Source organism: Eretmochelys imbricata, chromosome 2, assembly GCF_965152235.1.
Source record: "Eretmochelys imbricata isolate rEreImb1 chromosome 2, rEreImb1.hap1, whole genome shotgun sequence".
NCBI classification, from domain to species: Eukaryota; Metazoa; Chordata; order Testudines; family Cheloniidae; genus Eretmochelys; species Eretmochelys imbricata.
Genome location: NC_135573.1, coordinates 176,477,978 through 176,504,239, shown reverse-complemented (window position 1 = coordinate 176,504,239; position 26,262 = coordinate 176,477,978). Strand labels below are relative to the sequence as shown.

The following is a 26,262-nucleotide window of genomic DNA, read 5'->3' as shown; positions in this document are numbered from 1 at the left end:
TAGAGATCTGCTCTTTTCCCAAATTTCCTGATGTTCTTTGTTTACACATTTCATGGATACGTCCAAATAAAAGCTTGCTAATTTTATTGTTAAATATAGTAAGACTGACATTTTCATTTTAGGCTCTCTCACTTTGCTTTTCTCCTACTGCAGTTTTTATTTTGAGGTAAGCTGACTTTGTATTTCACCCATTTCTATGCTTGCAATCCAGACTTATTCTTTGACTATGATGTGTTGTTTTCTTCACACATTATTTCAATTCTCGGTTCCACTTACTAAACATCTCCAGAATTCACGATTACTTAACAAATTTTGCAGCTAAAACTATGGTGCATGCCGTGGTTCTTTCCTGTCTCAACTCTTCCTGTGGTTTTCCAACTAATCTTCCTACCGCTACTCTATCGGACACGCAAGTGGCACAGAATCACAGGACTTGTCTTAATTTTCATTGCTTGCAATTTTCTCGCTTGACTCTTCTCCTTAGACATCTGTATTGGTTGCCCCTTTTTGAGTGTGTTCAGCCAACATTCAAAATCTTGTAATTAAAGCCATTGTTTTACGGTTGATATCATTCTGTGATCTGATCTCTGCTTATACTCCCCCTCATAAACTGTGCTTAATTTGGAACACTCTTTGACCTCTACTAAGACTGCCAATAAGGGTTGCCTTTGGGATCAGGGTTCAGGGTTTTTTCCCACATCTTTATTCCTCCAGTCTCTCACTGGATATTCATGCTGCTGAATTATCATTTAAAACTTAAACTTGAAGATTTTATTTTTTTCCTCGAGCTACTTCAAGCTATTTTACTTAATCTGTTTTATCTCTCTTTTTATGAGCATGCTATTGTACTGTGTGTACATCTGCTACTTTATGAAGTGCAGTGCCTTGATACTTCTAAAGCCTGATATGTTTTATCTCCATGAAAGTACAAACATTGATTAGTGGCTATAAGAAGTTGCATTTACTAAGCATATACAAGATCCATGTGATAGTAAAAGAATAACTACATATTAATATTTTGCATTTATTTAGTAGTTTTCCTCTATACCTCTCATATGGGCCAGATTCTCAGCTGATATAAATTGGTACCACTACACTGAAATCAATGGAGTTATGCCAATTTGCATTAGCTAAGGAGCTAGCTCAAAGCACTTTAAAAGTGAGTTGTTATTATTATCTCCATTTGACCAAGTGGATAACTGAAGTTCAGTCGTCCACAGTGAAACATCAAATGAGTGGGGCAAACAGGACTCTTTGCACAATCCACTAGACCACAACTGAACAGCTAAATGGTATGTTATTCACAGCATTGTTATTGTCATTATTTATAATCCTTGCTATGTTCTACACCAGCTGATCCCTCCCCCCCCCTTGTAGTCACATGGATAAAAGCACCAATCATTTATTTTCCTCAGATTGATAGGAATGGGATTGGTCTCAAGACACTGGACATGCTCATGATGAGGGAAGCATAGATCACTTTCTTTGGATAAGCATGACATTGTTACATGTTACAGTTCTGTTTTTAACATAAGAAGCCTGACCTCTGCATAAGGATGTTACCAATGATAATTTAGGAAAGATTTTAAACTTGATTTTTAGGACTTAAGTTTAAAAATATTTATTGTGACTGATCAGAATTCCAGATCTGAATGTGTATAGATAGAGGTGACTGCCATTTATTTGATGTAAGTGTCCTGGGGAATTTGTTAGAGACTTGCCAGACACAGACTGACTTTCTGATTCTGAAATGAGACAATGCGCTGTTTGGGAAAAAGGCAAACCACAACTATGTTTATAAATCAAATATCAGCTAGTTATGTTTTCCGCTGCAAATGAGAGATGTATTCCAAAGATTTCGTTGGAAAATGAAGCGATCATTAAAAATACTATAACATGAACCCTGCTAGATTACATTTCTCATCTGCAGTGAAAGCTTAGACAGCCTGATAAATGATCTACAAACATAGTTGCACTTTGCCTCTTTGCTGATCAGAGCATTGTCTCATTTCAGCATTAGAACCTCTTTTGGCAGTTCTATACCACATTTCCCAGGAGAGGACACTTGTACCAAATAAGTATCACCCATGTCTGTACTACCCCTAGGAGTTTGAAGAGAAGCATACCCATCCTTAACAAACTGCACAGAGCTACCAAGTATGATTATCCTCATCCTGGTGCCCCACAGACGTTCAACAAATGCATGACTCCCTCCTTCTCCCTTCCCTCTCTAAAATGAGCCAACCCATTCCTAAGTCACACTATGGCGGTTTGAAAAGACTCTTTTCCTCAAATGCTCATTAAACCTCTCTCGTCCCACCCAACTGCTATCAGCAGCCAGTCTTCTCTTCAGCACAGAGCCGCTCTGGGCCAGCTCATCCCTGTCCCCTGGCTCTGTTGTAGGCACATAAGTGTTCTGGCCAGAGACAAAGATGTGGTATGGCAGAGCAGAGTGAGCAGAGCAGAGCGGATTTATAACAGGGAGCCTTGACTCAGCCTTATCATTCAGTAGCCACAGATTTTCTTTTCTCCTTGGAACAGCATGCCATAGTCGTCTCACCTGGATCTAGAAATCAGTCAGACCCCAACTTGCATCTACCTGGGACTTGGCCAGTTTCCTAAGGGGTAACAGTTCTATATGTAAACAGAGAATTCCTGTGTCACATGAGATGATGGTTACAGCCAAATCAGAGCACCACAGTACTTGGTAATGGAAGAATAGAACTGGCTTCAAGTGAGACAGTGACTTTCAAAATGGAAAATCCAATTAAATGACTGTTTTTCTTGCATTCACCATTGAATTAGGTTTTACATTCCTAAAAGGTTTTAAATATGAAATGATCATTCATTATGTTGCAAAATGTTTAGTATAACAATATTCTGAGTTCGTATATTACTATAAAAAGAAATAGATCATAATTTATAAGCATCTCTGACTGCTAAAATAAACTTTGCAGCTTTGCTCTGGCATATATTTTAAACACAAACACTTCAGCGTTTATTAATTTGAGATGTTTATCTGTTCATAGTATTCTTCCAATGAAGCACCACATTCCATTTTTTGTAAGATTCCTGGAGACCAAAAATGCAGAGCCAGTGATTCACTAAAAACTCCATTCACCTTCTGAGCAAGCACTGAAAAACCATCAACTTTGGAGGGTGGTGAAAATAGAAGGTAGGCTGTGGCATTCTACAGAGCAGAAGACAGACTTGTTTAAGAATATCCTTGTGGAGTAGATATTATACTAAAGTCCTTGTGGAGTAGATATTATACTAAAGGAAATTGTAATATCAGCTAGTGAAGCTTTGAGACAGGGATGTGTAGTCAAAAATCAGAGTGAGTGTTAAAAGTAAAGACTTATTCTGAGGGTGGAGCTCATTTCTAAAATAGCTGAAATCAATTTCAATCATTACTTTCCAAAATGGAATATGCCTTGCTGCAAATTGGTCCATGAATTCGATTTCTGAATTCAAGTTTTTAGCATCAATTATTAGGGAATAATTTTCAGACGTATAATTTTATTCCTTTAAATCACATTTCTTCAAACTGCCAAAGGAACTGGTCTTCTTTGAAGGCTGTGAACATGACAGGTTTGAATTTTTGAAAATAAACTAGAGCTGTGTGAAACTTGGTGGTTTTGGTTCACAGACATCAGTAGAAGTTTGGTTTTACTTTATGGAAGTACACATCCTGAATTTTGTCTTGGTTTCCAAACCCATAAATCCCTTGATGACACACAGGGGAAGGAATGGGTCTACTAGCCAAAACTTGTCCCACCTTTTCTTGAAACTCAGCCTACATTCAGTCAAAAGGTCACACCTCAGAAAGTCTTACAGGGTGGGACTGTCAAAAGCACTCAGTGTAGACCTAGCTAGCTCTGCTCTCACTGAATTCAATGGGAGTTCACCAAAAAGTTCCCACAGAGCGAGGCTCCAGAGCATGTAGGACATTTCAACCCCCTGCACAAGAGCCAAGCATCCTGTCCCCCACCCCAGTAAAAATGGCTCTCCAGCACCATAAAGCAGGAAGAAGGCAGGGTGTTCCCCATACCCTGTATAAAGCTCTGTGTCCATCTTCTGCATAATGCATATAGTTATTATTTGTATTACATTAGAGTCAAAAGGCTCCAGATTTGACCATTGTGCTCACTGCTGTACACACACACACACACACACACACACACACACAGAGTAAGATACAGTCTCTGTGTCACCTTCTCCATATAGTAAATTCAGAACATTCTCTGTTTCTGACCCATTGTTGTACAGAATACGTAAGCAGGGATCTTTCGGTGGGTTTAATCAGCTATTTCTCAGAATTTTGTCACAAATAATGAGGGAAATTATCAACTTCTTTTTCATTCTTTTTAACAAGATGGGGCAGGGTGGAAAGAGGACTTTTAAAATCATCATAATGCAAACATGGGCATTCTGATCATTCAAAAAAAAAAAGCATCTTAATATTGGCTTCCTGCTAATTGTTTTGTTTCTCTTTTCTAATCTAAAATTCTGACAAAGAAGAAAGGGGTTTTCTTTAGCATGATGAATGATAGGACATTCAGATGCCTACTTAATGACAATTAATTTACTGTATATCCATGCAAGTTAAGATAGTTTTAATTAGTTTTTACAAAGTAAAAGGGTAACTTCATCCTCTCTTTAGATAAAAGAAGCTATTGCCTGACTAAACACATTCTCATCAAATACAGAAGGTGAGGCTAAGTGACCTTCTTAGGATTTGCTCTTATTTTAATTCTCTATTTACTGTTTAAAATAACCCATTTGCATAATACTGCTTCAATTTTTTTGACTTTAGTCCTGAAATAATCCCTAATTGAAAAGTTGCTGCTATAATGAATTGCAAATGTGTGATCTCAACTTTAAAACAAAACACAAAACAAATTAAAGTGCATATATCAAATATCTGGACAGCTGTCCCTGTTTGAGATTATGTTTAGGACCCTTTTTTTATGAATGAACAGAGAGCATATGCATCAAAGATCAACATCCTTTCCTTTAAGCACAGGTGCTGGAACTAGGGTGCGGCAGCATCCCCGGCTTGAAGAGGTTTCCATCATGTACAGGATTTACAGTTTTGTTCAATGGCTTTCAGCACCTCCAATATACAAACTGTTCCAGCACCCCTGCCTTTAAGTAAAAAGAGGTAATTATTTGTGATACTGAGGCTGTATTTCTATGCATATTATAGCATGCTCAATCCTCCAGCTGTTACTCCACAAGTAAGTCTTTTGATGTCTCTAGCGTTATTTGTGTAAGTTAAGGAAGTATGGGCTGGATGAATGCACCATAAGGTGGGTAGAAAGTTGGCTAGATTGTCGGGCTCAATGGGTAGTGATCAATGGCTCCATGTCTAGTTGGCAGCCGGTGTCAAGTGGAGTGCCCCAGGGGTCGGTCCTGGGGCCGGTTTTGTTCAATATCTTCATAAATGATCTGGAGGATGGTGTGGATTGCACTCTCAGCAAATTTGCGGATGATACTAAACTGGGAGGAGTGGTAGATACACTGGAGGGCAGGGATAGGATACAGAGGGACCTAGACAAATTGGAGGATTGGGCCAAAAGAAATCTGATGAGGTTCAATAAGGATAAGTGCAGGGTCCTGCACTTAGGACGGAAGAACCCAATGCACAGCTACAGACTAGGGACCGAATGGCTAGGCAGCAGTTCTGCAGAAAAGGACCTAGGGGTGACAGCGGACGAGAAGCTGGATATGAGCCAGCAGCGTGCCCTTGTTGCCAAGAAGGCCAATGGCATTTTGGGATGTATAAGTAGGGGCATAGCGAGCAGATCGAGGGACGTGATCGTCCCCCTCTATTCGACATTGGTGAGGCCTCATCTGGAGTACTGTGTCCAGTTTTGGGCCCCACACTACAAGAAGGATGTGGATAAATTGGAGAGAGTCCAGCGAAGGGCAACAAAAATGATTAGGGGTCTGGAACACATGAGTTATGAGGAGAGGCTGAGGGAACTGGGATTGTTTAGTCTGCAGAAGAGAAGAATGAAGGGGGATTTGATAGCTGCTTTCAACTACCTGAGAGGTAGTTCCAGAGAGGATGGTTCTAGACTATTCTCAGTGGTGGAAGAGGACAGGACAAGGAGTAATGGTCTCAAGTTGCAGTGGGGGAGGTTCAGGTTGGATATTAGGAAAAACTTTTTCACTAGGAGGGTGGTGAAACACTGGAATGCGTTGCCTAGGGAGGTGGTGGAATCTCCTTCCTTAGACGTTTTTAAGGTCAGGCTTGACAAAGCCCTGGCTGGGATGATTTAATTGGGTATGGGTCCTGCTTTTGAGCAGGGGGTTGGACTAGATGACCTCCTGAGGTCCCTTCCAACCCTGAGATTCTATGATTCTATGATTCTATGATACAGAATTTGATCTATCTCTTTAGGTTTTCCTAAAATGCCCATCATGAGGGTAGGTAAGTGCTGAACAGGCAAATTACAGTAGGTCAGAATGCCAGTTTGGATTGGGCACATTATTTATCAAGCACTTTGGGATTCAAGGGATTATACACAGTGGACCAGATCCTCAGCTAGTGTAAATAAGGATCGCTCCATTGACTTCAGTGGAGCTATGACAGTTACACGAGTTGAGGATGTGTCCAAGTGTGATTGTTATATTTACATGTCTTGAACCATCCAAAAAGCAGAAAATGAATGTTATAATAAGTTGCTATTAATATGTGCCAAACACATTAATAGCCCTTTATCTCCCCCCCCCACACCTTCTCTCCAACTCTCTCCCTTCAAAACCCTTTGAAAAACTCCATCTTCTGTGAAGCTTATCAGAAATAATGACCACAAAGCAGATTCTGGTTTTTATAAGCACCTCCAAGTAGGAAATGAGTATGTTTGGAATATTTTAACTACTGTAATGCACCATGCACAGTAATTGAATATAGAATATGTAATTGAAATTGAATTGTTAAAAAATGTGCTCACCTTCTTTCCGACTAATAAAAACGTCTAATTTGCACACTCAATTCCTGCATGATATATCTTATCAATCACTTATTTAACATATATTTAAATGAATGTCCTTGCAACACTGACTTTCTTATGTCCTCATGCTTTCTGTGGGTGAACCTCATAATTCTCACATTCTATTCAGACTCCTTGGGATCAGCAGCCCCGGAACATGGTCAATAATGAGATATAGACGTGAGGAAACCACATGCTGGCAAGGATTTAAAAGAGTCACAGGCTAAACCAATTCTTTAATAGTATGCCACGTGGGAAGCAACAAGGTTTTATTCCGAGCCCCAGTCTCTTACTTCTCAAGTTATGGTGGAGATGGGGGAATGAGGATTTCATAGACAGCATTAGCAGCTCCTGAGTGAAGTGCTTTGCACAACTGTTACTCAACCAACAATAACTCCATTTGGTTGACTAAAAAATAGCAGTGAGCAGCTTCAGATGGAGTGCTCTCCCTCAACTTTGCGGAGAGAAATGGAGGCCACAATAAAAGGTCTTGAAGATGATGCAGCACGTGGAAGGAGGTACATAGCTTAGAAATTTGAGGCAGCATCCTTGGGGATTTGGCCATCCACATTGCCTGAGCTAGAAACAATCTCCAAGCTTAATCAGTACCAGGATACATAATTTTTAAACATATCTGCTGCTCTCTGAAGATGTTTTAGACAAATGCTATAAAATAAGAGTTGTTCACATTGACTGGTTGCTGGGTTTTTTTGCGGGAACGGGGACACTAAGGTTAGGAAAATGGACGTAAATGTTTATTTATGAACAACGACTACTGGTGTCAACAGCAATAAAAATATCGACATTAAAGATAAACACGACAATGTTTGCTAATGTAAGGTAACCTTTTCAAAAACATTTAGTAATTTAGGAATCTGAGTCCACTTGAAAGTTAGTTTTACCCACAGCCCTTTATTTTTAGAAGCAATCACATTTCTTTCCTTTGTCGCTTTCAAAGTTTATTATCAGATTCACTTTGCTACCTCTCACTTCTTTTTTAAACTACTTTTAGGCCCTGATCCTGCAAAGAGACCCATGTGGGCACAAACTCCTGCATGTGCACAGAGCTCTACTGATGACAGTGGGGCTTCATGTGAGCATAGGGAATTTACCCATGGGGTTCTCTTTTCAGGATCAGGGCCTTATTTGTCTCACTTTTTTCAGCATGATCACTTACTATCCATGGCGTGAAGGTATTCCATATGAAGGGCACCAGCTCCTGCAGTAGCAGCTGAAGGAATAATGTCTGCATATGGGCTCCGCTGACCTGCCAATAGAGCCATCTGATGGTAATATTCAGCTGGACTGACTCCAGTGTGTGGAGCTAAGAACACAACATAAAAAAGCACCATTAATGACGTAAGAAAAACAAGAGGCAAAATTTTATTACTCCACTGCTTCCCTTTGGCTATTAAACTGGCTTTTTTATTTTTTAAAGCAACGCAACATCTGCAATATGCCCGTGCAGTCAACATACGTCAACCAGTGATACTGCAAAGACATCATTCAGAAAATGGCAAGACATAAAATATTCATTTACCAGTGACACTTACCATTCACAGTGACCTCATTTTTTATATTTATTTTTTTAAGTGAATTTAAAAGTGACAGACTGACTGACAGGCCTGGAAACTAATACGTTTTATTTAGTCACAAGAAAAGCTAACCACAAGCAGCAAAAGCTTCTCTCCTGTGCCAATGTGTCTCAATCTTAACCTGAAACACCTCTTGCAAAGCAGGTCAAGTTCCATGATCATTCACATCTCCGAACGCCCTGCTGAAAATACTGAAAGGATGTCATCAGTGGGGGAATATTTTGTGAAATGCAAAACTGGACTAGGACAAACTAATTTCTTTCAAGCAAATTAGCTGTCAGACAGGAACAATTTATAGGCATTTTTAGCCAAGGCTGGATTCATGTTAATGAGTAAGGTTCCCCCTCCCCCCCAGATCCTACATATACATGAGTAATGGAACTCATGAGAGTGGTCCCAATGACCTCAATGGGTCTACTTAGGTGTGTACGGCTCAGTGCCACAGAGGAGAGAGGCTGTATATGCCATTACTGTGTTCATGAATCATCCAATCCCCTGCAGATAACCTCCTTTACTTATAAAAAACAACTCAATTTCTGCAAAAATTATTCATGATCTGTTTTTCCTCCATACAATTTTCAAGCATCACTAAACTCCATGCAATGAGCTGAAGTGTAACATTGGAGTAATATTTCATTTCAGTGGCCCTCTGATGCTGCAATTATTAATAGATTGTTTTGTGGACTGAGCAGAAGATTAGTCATTATTCTTGTTTCTGCCACAGACTTCCTGGGTGAGCTTGGGCAAATCACTCTACCTCTCTGGTCCTCAGCTGCTCTATTTGTAAAGTGGAGATAATCATACTTCCCCTAACTGTGCTCAGAAGAATGTTGTGCAGCACGGTTCATTAATATCTGTAAAGTACTTAGAGATTTTCAGATTTAAGGTCTCTACAGCAACTGAGTATTTTCATATTTATACTTGTTATTCAGCGCCATTCCTCCACCATTTCATTGGCTATGTTCTGAGTGGAAACACAACTTTAAGCACTAATCCTGGAAACACTGAACAATTTTATTCACATGGGACTACTAACACGGGTAAAGTGGCTTATTTGCATTAGTGTTTGAAGGATCAGGTCCTAAATGAAACACCACAAACACAGGAACCAGGTTTATTCTAAAAGGAAAAATGAAATGGCAGAGTTGGGGTGGGAGCTCTTACAGGAACAGGATTTACAGAGTATTTCAGCTTGTTATAAAATAAAAAGTGTTCTCTGTTATATCGTGAGATCCAATATAAATGAAGAATAAACATTATTTTAATCAAACTTTAGGAAATATTAAAGAAAAATAAAAGGATTTTAGACAGTGCAGGAAAGGAAACCACAAGAGAAGTGAGCTGAGAAGAATTCTTCTTGTTTTCAAATTACAAATTGATTTCTAAAATAAATGTAATCCACACCTTGCCACTGTCACTTTCTGTAAAATGACAAGAAAAATATTTGACCACAAATTAAAAAAAACCCTCACTCATTACACTGAGTCATTGATTTTGAAGTTTTACAGTAGTAGACGACCATATCATCTTTCCAGACACACTTAAAACACTTCCTGAGCTTTCTGACATAAGTGTCTGGGTTAACTAACAATAATGTTGGCTGCAAGCTTTAAAATGAAATGCTTCAGAACCTATCAAAGCATATAGTGAGCATATAACTATATTACCTATGTTCCATAAATTGAAAGAATTTTTGGTTTCCTTAAGAAATCTTTCCTCTTTTTAAATACAAGAAATTGGCCAATTAATAATGGCTTGGTTGAAGGGTAATTGAGTTCAGTTAGGATGTGCAATTTATTTTTTAAAATATGTAAGTATTTTATAAAAGCAAAGCTCAATGTGGCTACTCACATATGTAAAGTTCCTCCTGGCCATATTTGCAGGATTACCCCACTAAGTGGGATTCTAAGTCTAGCTCTCCCTGTGACTGGACCTTTAGAATTTGAGCTGTTTGGGGCAAGGACTGCTGTCCTGATTCTCTTCCCATTTACAGCAGCTTTTACACCAGGGTAGCCTCAGTGGATTTACCCCTGCTTTACACCTGTGTAAATCAGAAAAGAATCACACCCCCTGCATAGTGGGCACTACTGCAATACACATAACAACTGGCTCAGTCCTAGACCCCACCTCTAGTTCCTTTGTGGTGCTGTGGGAAATCCATGGGTGGACCAAAACCGACAGAGCTGGCTCCACACCATTTGTTTTCCCGGGTGAGGTGATGACATAGTATGCAAAGCACTCAACCAGATCCTCAGCTGCTGTAGCCACTGTCTACAAGTTGCATAACAGAGCAACTCTAAAGCTGCTCTATATTATGCGATGGGCTGTTTGGCCCCTGGATCAGTGCAACTGTGGACTGAGCCCAAAAAGAATGATCTAATTGACCTAAAGCAATTTAACTGGCAATAGATATTTCATCATGACTTTTAGAAAAAACAGCATAATTTTACATACCTTCAAATGCAAACTGTGTGTGACAGAATTTATAATCAAGCCACTTATACCTTTAGTATTGTGTGTGTACACAGGTATATACTTGAACTATTATTTATTATTTGCATTCCAGTAGAGACCAAAATGTGGTAGGTACTGTCAACAAACAAGGGAGATTAGGGTCTGATCTGAATAGATCTGTCTGAATAAGGGCTTTAGAGTTGCACACTTGACTGGCTTACCTGGCTAACTATGAATTCTATGTAACATATTTTACAAGCTTTAATTAAATATGTTTTTTATTGGGATACCTATGAAACTTCATACTGGACAACAGAGATGGCAGTACGCTGATTTTTTAATTTCCATGAGCAACTGAGGTGGAATTAAAGTGTAAGTGAAATTATGTAGGAATCTCATTTGATAGCCGTTATTAAATTGTTCTTATATCAATTTTTTAAAAAAGCCTATATACATAAATTTACTTCGTAAGTTATATTACCACTTTAACTCTTTCAATTTTATAAATATATGCCATCAAAGTGTAATTACAATGCAACTAAAATGCAATGATAATAAAAGCTATAAAGCCTTACAGAATTCCTTGTAATTTTTCTTTGTCCACTTCTATTTCCCAAGGATTTTGCTTCCACTTTCATAATTAGGGCTATTTAAGAATTCAGGACTTTTTTTTTTGGCCCATGGCGGTATCCCTATAAATCAACTTATACTGCATAGTTTACATGCTGTATGTATAGCACAATACTCACATGCATGCATACACTCTTATATGGTGGCTATCCCTGTGCTATGTAAATACCTATACATTGCCTGAAAATCAAATACATAAATAAACACAGAGTATGCAGTAGAATGTTTTAGATATACAAGAATCTATCTTTATTAGCCAATCTCTGGTCTTAAGAGGTGACTCTGCTCAAATACATAAACCGAGTACTAACTTGATCCATATTTATTAGGAAAGTTTATTAAGTTTTCTTGTGCCTACAATATGTTCAATTCTGTACACAGTTTGCAAAAATAAATACAATCACTGCCATAAGACATTACAATTGATTCTGTTCTAACCAGTCCAGTTTGTAGTCTCATGAGAGATCACTTAAGACAGATTTTACTGCAGATACAGTGAATGTATGTCTATATCTCTGCATATGTACATGTGTATGCCAATATACATGTACATATATTAATATAAATATATTTGTGGGGGGAGGGATGTGAGAGATTGAGAAAGAGAGAGAGGTTTCAAAAGCTATAAAAAAGTCATATCATATTTATTCGACAATAAACGTATAGAACTTATTTGTGTCAAGATAAGGATTTCCAAATAGTCATTAGTGTTCTTTTTAAATGATTTTGCTGGTCACCATATAACACTGTTTGTTAAAATAAAATGTGTAGAATTAACCATGATTTAAACAACAACCAGGTTGTCGATATCACCAGTGGATATGTGCACACATACACTCTGATTGACATTACATCATTTTAATTTATTCTCATAAGACGAATATGCACCCATAACTAATGGGTTAGTGTAAAGGTATAGGCTCTTACAAGTGAGGATTAATTAGTCATCCATTTGAACAGAGTACACTACTCATTTTTCAAATTCTGCTAAAGGCAATATGTCTGTTTTGTAAATTTGTGTGAGCACTGGGAAGAGCTTTTCCTTAATTAAAATAGTAGTTTAATTATCTTCACTACATACTCACTTGCTAATTTGGCCCATTATAACTCCACTCAGCACAATAAAGCAATTTTGAAACTTCAAACTACTAATGTACTGTTAAAAATAACACTTCCCAGAATCCAGCCCATGTGTGATTCTGTTCATTGCTCACTAAGGCAAAATTCACATTTAAATCAATGGGAATTTTTACTAAGGACTGAGTAGAGATTGCAGATCTTGGTCCTTTATAATTTAGCTTACATCCAAATAAACTGGGAGGTAATATCTACATCGTACTCAGACCTCAGGGAACATCACTTTCCTTTTATGCTGCCTAAATGTGAGTCATTTAAATATGCTGCACCTGATTCTGATCACCAATCACATATCTCATATAAGTGAAATTTCATTCGTCTTATCCTCAACTAGTATAAATTGGTGTAGCTCAATTTAAGTTAAATAGACCTATAATGACCCTCATTAGCAAGTGAGTGTGTTGTTAAGATAATAAAACTGCTATTTTAATAAAGGAAAAGACCTTTCCAACACAATATATCTCTTGAACTCGCTGGAGATATGCTGATTTATACAAGGTGATTTGATTTCAGTGCAGGCATTCCTGATTTATGCTGTTTTAAGGTAAGTCAGAATCATACCCACAGTCTGTCACACAAAACAGAAGATATTACAAGCCATAAACATTGTTACATTTTTAATTTTGAATGAGAACTTTTTTTTTTGCTGAAGTTTCAACATTTGTGAAATGTGCAAATGACCATCAGCAATAGGCTGATGAAGTATTGAAACATTTATGACATAATGAATATGGCTGACAAATCTGCTGAAGCTGCTTTGAACAAGGAAAAAAAAGAGAAATGTTGACAAGATTAATATAACTTAAGTTGCCACAATGACAGCAAACAGGAAGCCAGTCTTAAACCCACCGTCTGTAGGGCTGAGTCCACGGGCTGCCGAGATCATTGACAGAGACGGGCTACTGTGCAGTGATCGGATGTAGTCCATGTAAGGGTTAATATAAGGGTGAGGAGGGCTGAAGGGAGATTCTGATGTTGCAGCCGGATTTCTGTGTGGGGAAATTCTAATGAACGGAAGATCTGAATATGTTGGGCTACTAGATAAGGCAGAAGGCCTGGAATAAAGAGAGAGAGAGAGAGAGAGAGAAAAAAGAAAGATTATCTATATAGTCAAGATTACAAATGTGGACAGAAAAAATAACTGTAAGGTAATATTCATTCTATAAAGAACAACTGCATTGAACATGCAATAACTTACACTAATTTCCACTGCCTGGAGAGAAAAGAATCGGGAACGAGTTCTTCTCTGTATCAATTGTTAGTAATATTTCTCTGACCCATTTTTAATGTAAGTTGGTTTTCAGTTTCCATGTTACATCACTCCATAATTTTTTTCCTTTGGATTTCAGAAGAAAACCAATCTAACTAGCATTAAATATGTACATCACATATTAATTTCTGCTATAATACAGAATGCATGCTGAGACACCTAATAATTTACAAATTCTAAAAAGTCTACTGGAAGAAGTTTAAGAAGATCTACCTGAGCCCATTTCCTTGATTTGCCAATTTATCCTTATTGTAAAATGCACATTTCTATTTATAAACAAATTCAGAAGATACACAGTTTGTAAACCACTACAAGGGTTGGGCTTTTCTACAACTATTTTTGACATAGCTCATTTATACGTACGATACCAAAAACCAGACAGCAATGGAACAAAGGTTCTCCATATGTTTGTTTTTAGCATGGTGCCACAAACTGACCTAATGCCAACAACAAGAATTCAGTAATTAACCACATCTCTGTTATTAAGGAGGAACAGAATTTTTTTCTTAAGCTATATCTATGAAGCTGTAATGAACTAAGGCTGAAATGCCACTTCATGGTTGATGAGGACAAATAACCTGTCCTAAAAACACCCCTTGATGTCACACCCTGATAGGACCATGCCCATGCTCTGTGCCGAGTACCGCCTCTCACAGCATCCATGCTCCAAGGCACTGGAAAAAAAAATTCATAAGGAAGTGTTGGAGAGCTCACCCCCGCCAACCAGTCCTTTCGCGAAAGACAATGATTAAGCCTGTCATTTATTTGCTGTAGTCTAACAGGCTGACCTGAACTAAATGCCTTTTTGTCCCTGTTTTTCAATTAATTTAGCGTATATACAGAACAGAGAGAAGCAGCAGCTGTGAGACCAGTTGGGGCAGCTCATTCCTTTGATGCTGCTGGCTTACACAAAATAATAAAAAAGAGAAATGTATTTTTGTAACATACACACCACAGTCAGTGGGGATTGTTGTTGTCACTTATAAGGCAACAAAATGTAATCTGAGGTAAGAGTCAATTCTGCTGATCTGTCAGCTCAGAAACACTAATGTATGAATGGGAAAAGATCAGAGTTATTAGTTCTTAACTGGACACCAGACTCCCTGAAAGAAAATATACGAGGGTCATAACATTTGGGGAATAAAGATTTTTTCCTGTTTCTTTGTATTTCTCCATCTTTTTCTTCCTTCCTTCGTTATTTTCAAGGTAAACCCCTTTATGCTTTCCACACCTGAAAATGTCCCTTCACTGTAATGTTTATGTTATGCCCCTACATTTTTGTGTTAAAAGCAGACTCTGGCAATGGAATAATTTCATTGGGACCCAAACAAATTATCCACAAATACCTAAGCAGTGACCAATAAACCTTTACAGGTGTTTAAAGTGTAGTTATAGTTAGAAAAGCAACCATTACTCAAAGCATCTTTTCTCTGTATGTTTTTGAGTTATCTTTGCTTTACTGATCAAAACCAGATTTTAATGCTGTTTGCACAGTAAAACCCATAATTTATGGAAGAAGAAACTGGCCTCATGGTTCACTGACAAAAATTGACATGTAAAGTTTATGTCACAGAATCTTTTTCACTGATAATGATGTACAGGGCAGAAAGAACACTGCAGGACATCACATCACAGGGTGAGTTTCCCATCCCAGCAGGGTAGAAAATATTGAACTGGGATGGGTTAAATTGAGCAAAGGTAATCTGAAAGTCACTGAGAGTGTGAATTTGGAACCTCACAATGTCATTCTGCAGTCTTGGTTTTTGGCTACGGTTACAAATCAAGAACTATTAGAAATCCACATTGAATGTCACAAAGCAAAAGCCTTGGTGTTATCTGGTGCATATTGAACAGTAAACTGTTCAATGGATTTTGTCAACAGGCTGAAAGTCTATGTTATTTTCAATCATTCATTCTCCATCTGGTCAATAGCCAAGCAGCAGCAAGAACAGGGTTAAGAGCCAGACAAGCCAGCCCACCTCTCCCCTTCCAGATCAAATGGGAGCCACACAAGGACACTTCATCCAGAAAGCCCTCCCTCACAGGGCCCCGCAAGCTTCTGAGAAGGCTATGAAAAGCCTGAGGTCCCTGGAAAACACTAATCTTCAGCAGGCCAGGAGCAGCAGCATGGACAGGACAGCATGGGGGGGGTGTCATCAGACTCAATATTAAACTTTTCAACTCCAGATTAATGTTTTCTGATTTCTCCCCAACACCTGAATGTAACATGCTACCACCCTCCTCCAATAACCTCAGCTACCTTGTTTCACTCTCCTCCCCTCTCTTTTATAAAAACAAAACAACGAAAACCAAACAACAAGAGATCAAATGTTACATAGCCAAACAAGAGCAAATTTTTGTCCTTCCCTTTCTCACACCCTTACTATTAGCTGCTTCTTCCTAATACTGGGTCTAATTTTAGACTGTAAGCATTTTTTGGGTAGGAACTGTGTTTTATGGGTCAAGAAAGCACTTAGCACACTTTGAGCCATGTAAATAATGGACAAAAAATAAAGAAGCATGGACTTGGGAGATCTTCATGGCATCATTCAGTGACAATCCAACTACAAAAAATGGTGGCAGTCCACTGGACATTGGCATAGCACATGACAGATCTTCACATACCCTGACAGATAAAGGATTGATGTAGCTGATTCTGCTTTGGGTCCGAGCCTTCTTCCACTGAATGCAATTGCAACACTTTTGTTGATTTCAATCTGAGCAGGATCACTTTCTTCAGCAATAAGAGCTCGGAACGTCATGCCTCATTTTGTAAATTTTGTATCATAATCATCCTTGCCCTCACTTCAGCAAAAATCTCTATGCCCTGTGGGACAGTAGAGCTCTTTCTATATTACCTGCTGTATAATAAGAGGCATGTAGAGGGAGCAGGCATCTGGTTCTCCCATCTCCACAGAGATCTGACATTTTGAAGGAAATCTGCATAAACCCAGTGTTACAATCTATCTAATCTATCCATATGTTTTCCTGTAGCATTCATCACCATAGTAGCTAAGCCCCTGACCCAGGAAAGCTCTTAAGTGTTCGCTTAACTTTAAGCACCTCAGTAACCCCATCCCTCTTCTGCAAGTAGTTAAACAGGTGCTTAAAGTAACTTCAAAGGGAGGTAAGCACATGCAAGTGCTTTGCTGAATTGGGGCCTCAGTGTTGCTGTATCTACAACTCCTACTATACACTGAATAGTTCTTTGGAGACTGAGAAATGTTTCCAGCTTTCACTAAAAGAGACTAGGGGGCTGTGTTTTACTGCTTCTATTTTTCATAATGGTATATTCAGCTGATTCTCATTAAATCACTCTGTAAGCCAGATAACATCCACCTCCCCAAGGGAAAATCTACAGGTGGAGGCTATGGGATAAGAAAACGTGGGAGAGCAGGGTCGCTCCTCTCCAGGGATGATTTGTAGGGCAGCCCCAACACCTGGAGGGTCTCTAGGGAACTACTGGAGACATAACCACCCTGATAAAACCTCCAGAGTGGCTCTCTTCACCCAGTGGCCCTCCTCCTGCCTTGCCTTCTGAATGCCCTTTTACCTCCATTGCCCCACCAGAGGAGTGCTCAAGGGAACAGCTAATTGCCCTTTTCCAGGCAATGTCTTCAGGGCTGAAAGGGGACAAGTTGTGCACGTGCACACACACACAAGTCAAGGCCATCCCACCCATATAATGCAGGGCTGTAAACCACCCACTGTCAGCCTACCAAGTCTGTGCCCTCTCCCCTTGTGCAGATCCCAGCTCTGTAGACAACTCTGCACAGGACGCGAGGAGGGTATCAAACAGGCAGCTGATCCATCTTCTGTGCAGGATGGGTGCAATCAGCATGTGGGGAGCTCGGGGTTTGAAACTGGTCCGGTAAACATATCTTTCCTGTTTGTCATGACTTTTTCTGGATGATTTAACACAGACATCAACCTCTTTAAAAAACGTACATAGCGGTACTTGTTTAGAACTTGTCATTAAGATACACAGCACTGCAGATACCACAGTGTTTAATGTTCACCATCGTTCAATGTTCACTTTTTATGACCAGTGCTGTACTGTAGGTAAGACATTTGATTTGACAGTTACCTATCAGGGGAGAGGGAGTGACATTTTTCTTTGCTGTTCACAACTGCAACCACAGAAATCCTCATCAGACCAATGACTGGTGACATCTTTTAATAACTTACTGTTTAGCTTTTCAAAAATAAAACTGAGTGCATTCCAAATTCTTTCTGGAAGAGAAGGAAAATTAAAAGCCAGCACATTACAATGGGTAGGAGCTATTAAAAGATGTGACCAAACTGTGTTTTTTAACTGAATAGAGAGGGAGCAGCCAGGAAACCCGTCAAACAAACACTGAAATATATAGGTAACACTCTTATAGTCAACTACAAACAATAAAATACACCAAAATTATAAATATAAGTGTTGGAATTCTATTGCACTTTCCTTGTAGCACTGAAGAAACATTTCCTCACTTTGTTTCTGCAGTTGTTTTTTCTCTTTACTGGCGAAACAGCTATGGGGCTTTTGTATCAGGCACAAGAAGTGTGAACTATTTATACCTATTCCAAGATGTGGTACCTTATTCACAGGTTGTTGTATCTGATACCATCTCAGTGGGGCTGCCATGATTCTTCTATTGACACTAAATAGTGGCTTTGCCTTCAGGGCTATCCGAAGAGTTTCAGTTTTATTGGAAACTGTTACCAAGTTTATTTGCAGCATTGATAGGAAGGTTGTAAGTCAGGGGACTGACAGTGTTAGAGAGCCTTTATGCCTCTAGATTAGCTATTCTCAAACTGTGGGGCAGGCCTCCCATGGGAGGTGTGGGAATGTGTCAAGGGAGGCGCAAGCTGCGTGCTTTTTGTGGGTGGGATGAAGAGCTCTGTCAGTCAGTCCTGGGGCTGGTGCAGAAGGTGGGGATAAAGGGGACAACTGGAGCCCTGCCACCCAGGCTCAGGCTCTCCTCTCCCCCACCTGGAGGCAGTGGAGCTCCGGCTGTCAGCCCTGGGGTGGCAGCAGGAGCAGCCCAGAAGTAAGGGTGTCAATGGGGCGCTAGGTCGGCTGTGAAACGTGATAGACAAATGTCGAGTTTCACCTTGCCTCCCTGACTTCTGTGCTGCTGCTGGCGCGGGGCTGCCCTCAGAGCCGGGTGTCCTGTCGGCAGCTGCTGCTCTCCGCCCTGCCTTCAGAGCTGGGGGGTGGTAAAGGTACTTGGGGGGAGGGGCATATGTAAATGGCTATGGACACTAAGAAGGGAGGCCCAACGAAATGAGTTTGAGAACCACTGCTCTAGCTCACATGCAGGACTATGGCAGAGGTTGATGATGATCGTCACGGCCACCCGAGCAGTGACAGCACACGATGCAACATGAGTTGATTTTCCCCATCCAGTTCTAAGGGACAGGTATCCTCATCACTAAAATTAGTCCTGGCAATCTGATCAGACAGGCCAAGGACTGTATGGATGCAGCCTTGCCCTGCCACGGCCTGTGCTCAGTGGCCCGGGTGGAAAGAGAACTCCATTCAGAGTGCTGCCTCCCCAGCACCTCTCAGGAGCTCTGCGGTCACTTATATTTTTTGGAGGAGAGGGGGGTGATAGAAAGCAGACTGCAGAGGAACCACATTTTACCATTAAATAAGTGCTCATCTTTAAAATTAAAGAAAAATAAAACGCTCTCAGATCAGCTGCAGACAGACGGGAAATCCCGTCCCTTCCTCCATAGGGCCGGAGGGTCTCTTGGAACTACTGCAGTTCTGCTATGAATTGGGGTGGAGGGGTAGGCAGGATTTGGAGAGACTGCACAGGGGTGAGCAGAGGTGCACCTCCTGCATCCCACGGGGCACACCTCTGCAGTAGCCCCTTGCTTAACAGTACGTAGCGGGGACTTGGGGGAGCGCTTCCGAGTCTTTTCCCTCCATGGAGAGTGGAGTGGGGTGAGGCACGACAGCTGCACAGATGGCTCCAACCTTTAGGCCCTCTCTACAGGCGCGACACGGGCACAGCTACGGGGCTGTGGCTAGGCTGCTGTAGAGCCACAATGTAGATGCTTCCTCAGCAATGGAAGCGGTTTTTCCGGCACTGTAGGAACATCACCCACCTCCCATCCAAGCGATAGTTGCGAGGTCAACGGAAGCATTCTTCCATCGACCTAGTTGTGTCTGAACCAGGGGTTCAGCAGGCACTGCTTTGTCAACCAACTTTGAAGTGTAGACCAGGCCTTAGGTTGGCAACACAGACATGGAGTGTTTCTCTTTCCCAAAATCTATTCTCCAGCTGTCAGAGGATGTGAAGGAGGGGGAACATTCTTTCCCTTAGCCGTACAAAGTCAATTTCTCCAGTTTGAAATTAAAAAAAAAAAAAAAAAGGAAAATTTTTGACAAAATATTCTAGCTGTTCTCTCAACCTACTGTCGAGCCAGTCAGAATATTTGTAGAATTCAACAAGGAAACAGAAAACATGCCGTTTTTTTTCACCCACTAATGCCCTCGATCCTTTCTCCCCCCCTTCATATGCTGTTTTAGCATTCAGCCACATGTCCAGGGATGGGAGCTAAGCAGGGGATCTCCCCCAAGTGCCATCCAATAATCTATTCTTAAATTTAGGCTGAGTATTGTTAAACTTCTGTGGCTGTCACAGGAACAGGAGAATGGGGAGGTGAGGTGGCTTTAAGCCAGTTTTGTGCTTTCCTAATTCTGAGTCCTGGGACTATACTAAATTGTGCAGGGATGTCCCTGCACACCTCTCTGTCTGCACCCATTATGCTGGGAACAGAGCTGGGATACAGTTGTTCCGCCAGCCTCACTCCAATCGTAGAACGCCCCTAGCAGGGCAGTATTCTCCAGGGGCTATTTGAGCCTAGCAGCATAAAGGACCTGTATCATAAGAAAATCTGAACTAAAGGTGGTGGGGTTTTTTTATTCGTGCCTGAACAAACAGTTTTGAAATCAATATAAAACTGTGGGCTTTAGGGTTGTTTTTTATTTTTTGTACTGCTTATCTTTTTAAAAACTGTATGACAATTTAAGCATTTCCTTATTTTTAGAGGAAACAATCTGATTCTAGACTGGAAATTTCATGCCAAGTTTTATCCAAAATTTTCAAAATGGCCCTTTTATTAGTGCATTGAAAAACAAAAGGTAATACTGAAAACAGTAAGCAATCTATAACTACAGCATCTCAAACATGACACTGTGCTAAGGCTTCAGATAGAACAATAATCTATCTTAGAGAACAAAGCTTGTCAACCAACTGGAATGAAATATTATAACATAGCCTAATTTATTATCGCCTTTTCATATTTCTTGTTATATTACTAAAATGTCAAAGTTCAAACCTCGATATTTAATCATTTTCCAGTACGTCATTCAATGCAAGAGCTAATATCTATGCCATGCTGTTTCTCTGATATCCATTCAGTTCCGTATTGTTTGGAGAATTAAAAACATAAATATGCCTATGGGTTTGTTTGGAAATTTTTTTGTGAGTAATCTTTAGAAGACTGTCAGCAAAGCAATAAAGTTTTTATTTCTATTTGATCTTCGAATTTGAACAACAAAAAATTGTCCTTGTTATTTCAGACAAATGCAGCCCTATTCTGACGCATGACTGAATGAATAGGCTTGGTCATATATCCCTTGTTAAATGACTAAGTTTGCTTAATACAATATCCATATAAGCCGATTAACCCCTTGGCACCAGTTATTAACGTTATGCCTATTGACAATGAAAGAGTATTTTATACCAAGAATTTCTGTTCCCTGGAAACCTGGGGCCTGATCCTGCAAACACTTACTAGTGAGCGCAGTGCTAACAAATCTAAGTAGTCCAAATGATCCCAATGTTACTACTCAAAGTTATATGCCCCACATTCAGTAGTAGGTACTTGCAATATTGGGCTCAGGGCACTAATTATGTCCCCAGAAAACACATGAATATCATCCACCAGATAAACTATTTGCGAGAAAAAACATTGTTTATTAATTCATAGAAGAAAGTGCTAAAATAATCCCATATGGCAGTTTTACAAACCCAAGGGAAAAAAAAATTAGATTAGACTAAATACTTTACCAACATGCATACACACACTTACACATACACTGCATCTAACTATTTTAGGACACGACAATAGAGTGTACTACACAACAATTCATACATTATTTAAGACAGCAGCATTGATTAGGAAAAAGAGGTTTTGCACTTTGGTGAGGGTTTTATGTGCACGTGTGTGGGTCCAATTTTAACTGACCATGTTTCTCAAGGACTATATTTTGCTATGGCAGTGCCCAAGCCTACTCAATCGCAAAACTTCCGCTGTCTTCAAAGTAAAGTAATTATGGGTGAGAAAGTCAACAGCACTACACTTAGGGCCAAATGCTCAAAGATATTAAGGCACCTACACTCTCAATGGAGTTTGAGCATATGAGTCTTAGGGCTTGTCTTCACTACCGGGGTAAGTCGACCTAAGTTACACTACTCCAGCTATGTGTAGTACACTACTCCAGTCGACGTAGCCTAGGTTGACTTACCCAGGTGTCTTCAGTGCACTGTGTCAATGGGAGACACTCTCCAGTCGACTGCCCTTACTCTTCTTGGAGAGCTGGAGTTCCGGGGTCGACCAAAGAGTGATCTGCCGTCCATTTAGCATCTTCACTAGACCCACTAAATTGACACCCGCGGCATCGATTGCAGCAGCGTCGATCTCCCCCGTAGTGAAGACAAGCCCTTAGTGTGAGCCTAATTCTTCTCCCACTGGAGTCAACAGTAGAACTCCCATTGACTTCAATGGAGCTAGAATTAGGCCAATACTGAGTGCTTTTAAAAATACCACCCCGTAACTCTCACTCCTTCCTCTTTAAACATCTAGTTAAATTTGCAAACAATAATAAACACAAAGACATGTACTTAACTGATGGGGTAAGATTTATAAAAATAACAACTTTTCATATTTCTGGATCCTCATCAATCACATTTAACAAAGGATAGTCATGCATTCCTCTAAATTAAGCTTTGCTACTTCTTAGTTTTCATCACTCAGTGCTTCAGATCTGAAGGACTGCATTTTGAGAGTCAGGCCAACTAAGCAAAATACCAAGCAAACTTAAAAATTAAAATGAATTGTAAAAAAGCACTTTATACATTTGTAACACCTTTCATCTAAAATCTCAGCGTGAAGTGTCATGATTTGCTTGAGATAACATGATAATTTATTAGCGGCACTGAGAACAGAACCTTGATTTCCTATGTCCATATCCCTGTGCTAACAACTAATCAACACTGTGCCTGCCTTGCCTCCAAAACGAATGCCGAAACTGTAGCTAGCGTAGTGAAACAATTAAATCTGTGCAGAGATTAATATTAATATCAGATTACAGTATGATTAGCCACAAGATACTCTGGAGCCTACAATTCAGTAATAGTATGTCAGTTAAGAGAGTTATCATACAGCAGATGTATGTACGTATACATCGTTAATGAGCCCAGGGCATACACTGTTTACACATAAATGGTCAGGATGAATGACTCAGTGGATAGGAAAATGGATCAGGTCTACAGAGATATGAGCGCTGTTCCTGGCTGTCAATGATCTGCTGTGTGACCTTGGGTGTGTCACATCATCTCCCTGTGCCTCAGTTTCCCTACCTGTAAAACAGAGATGATACTTTTCTTTTTTGCAAATATATTACAAACAAATCTCTCTCTCTCTCGCTTCTTCCCTTCATATGTCATTTGTCTTCTCAGATTGTGAGCTCTTCAGGGCAGGGACCATGTCTTTGTATATATTTGTACAGCACTTAATACAATGGAGCTGTGATCCTGATAGGAGCTTCTGGATGCTATGGTACTATAAAGACTAAATAACAGTGATAATGGGCCAGATAATGGTACCCTTACCCACATTTAGTATTACCTTACTGTACAAATTGACTTACTTTACTCTGGTGACATTGACGTCAATGGGACTTCATACAGAATCAGTGAGAGTACAGGCATCACAAGCCAGCCTAACCCAGTGTTTGTGAATTTTTCCCCACCCGCTCTTCAGCCAACTCCGGTTCCAGTTCGGTTAGTTTGTGGTCATTACTGCATCAAGGGTAACAGTACTTCAAACAATATGTGATGTGCAGGTCTTGGTCCCTACACTACAACATACTGACACTATAAGTACATTTTCACATAAAATCAGAGAAAACACAGCTCCATTCCAGAGGAGGTGGAAAACATTATGAAACTTCATATGCCACTGCACCTTCACCCTGTATCACAGTGCAATATGCTACAGAAAAGGTCTAATTTTTTTTTTTAAATATACACCACACTAACTAAGTGTTACTATTACCAACCATGCTCCTCAGGCAAATTCAGGTGTGCAACAGTTTTCTTGCAATGCACTCGTGCATACCTGCTCTTATTCAGTATTAAAATTATATTCTCCTCTGGTTTACAGAGAGTGGTTGAAACCTCCTGATGTGTTTAACTAGTATGTTTGTGAGAAGAATCACATTAATATGTGGATATATAATACCATCTGCATCTTCTCCCAAAAAAGCAGGTCAAAGAAATGTCACCAGCCTTCTCACACTTAGTGCTGCTAAACCAGCTAATTGAATAAACGTTTGTTTAACATTGGCTCCTATTTCCCTAACGCATCATGAGAATAAGAATAATTTTATTTCCCCTCGTCCCCCCGCCCAATTCTTCAGGAGTGCCACTGGCTGTTATCGCAGTGACTAATGTGCTGTATGTGGCCATTATAGTCTTCAACTCTGAAATTACACCCAGGATGAACGATAGGGTCTGCCTGTATGCTGATTGGAGTTGGATGATGATTGATTAGAAGAAAGTCAGACTACGTAGCCATGCAAAAAGCTCTGCACTAAACCACAAGCGTAAACACTAAAGAACCTTTCACCAGTGGCTTCACAGCTATTAGATGTTTTCATATTAACAACATTTCTCACATCCAGGTTTGTGCATTTTATCTTTATTCTTTCAAATCCTGAAATTGCTTGGATAAGAGGGGTTGTGTATATATATATACACATTTCTAAGAGCAGCCTGAACTTTTATGGGAAATTGAAGAGGCTTTGTGTCAAGTACAGCTAAATCCAGCCTTTCTATATCAAACCCCTGCTAGAAAATTACTGTGCAGATGATAAGGCTGAAAGATATAATAAAAAGTGACTCTACTCAATTTACACTGCAATATTGGTATGACTGAATATTTTTCATTCAGGTGACTGATAAAATCGCTAAACTGTATTGCAGATAAATAAAGGAGGCTTCTGTCAAGAATAAACACCATTAATCATGAAGTCTCACCCTCTGAGTGGCTGTGCTATGCATCTGTACAAACGCGCCATCACAAGTGGCATGCAACCTGGTGCTTGCTTCCTTCCTCCCCAGTTCTCCGGTGCAGTTGTCTTTTCAGGGAAACTTTTATTTTTCTCCTGTATTTATAACATTTGAAAATATAACCTTGTCCATGGAACTTTACATGCAAAGTGCAATCAGATTGCATTCTTCTAATGCTTAGTTAAAGGCGAGCTGGGACAGATTCAGATCTCAGCTGCTGTGGTGTAAATCCAAATTACAGTGGGTTTTGGATTTACACTGGCATAACTAGAAAGCTTGACTGAGAAGTAAATGTTTGTCCTTTCCCTCCCCCTACCTCCAAAACATTCGAAAGAATCCTGTAAGATATTTTCCACTAGTACTCATTACTGAGATTCACTATTTCCAAATAGCCTGTAATGATCTTTTTGAAATACTGTTATGAAGTTTCTTACTACGAAAATGTACCTTATTCAGTGTTAATGGGTTTTCTTTCAAAGGGCTATTTACATGATAAAAACGGGACATGTACTTAAGACACCAAACTGCTCTCCTGCAAAAGCATGATCATATGAAGGGGAAAACCAGACAACTAAGTAACCTTTTTATAACCTGTTTTACAGCAAGTGATGACTCAATGGTAGCCATGTTATTAAACTGGAATGAAGCAGTGCCCTACACACTAATGAGGTTAAAAAATGTAGTTATGTCTTCATGTTAAAGGCACTTAGCAAGCAGTTTGCTTGGCAAAGACCAACTGTGAGCTGGAGCTGAAGACTAATCACACAGGCAGAAATCAAATCGACTGGAAGAATTAGGAGACTTGTGGCCCCGAG

At 39.8% G+C, this 26,262-nt stretch overlaps 1 protein-coding gene across 1 annotated transcript in view; it reads right to left on the bottom strand.

The window, feature by feature from the left end:
- GLI3 (GLI family zinc finger 3) overlaps positions 1–26,262 on the bottom strand; it is a 223,866-nt gene that overhangs the window by 65,776 nt on the left and 131,828 nt on the right. The window contains exons 4-5 of the mRNA XM_077809222.1: positions 13,667–13,872; positions 8,179–8,325 (exon numbers count right to left, since the gene is read on the bottom strand). Of these exons, the coding sequence (XP_077665348.1) occupies positions 8,179–8,325; positions 13,667–13,872 (353 nt within the window). The remainder of the gene's footprint in view (positions 1–8,178; positions 8,326–13,666; positions 13,873–26,262) is intronic.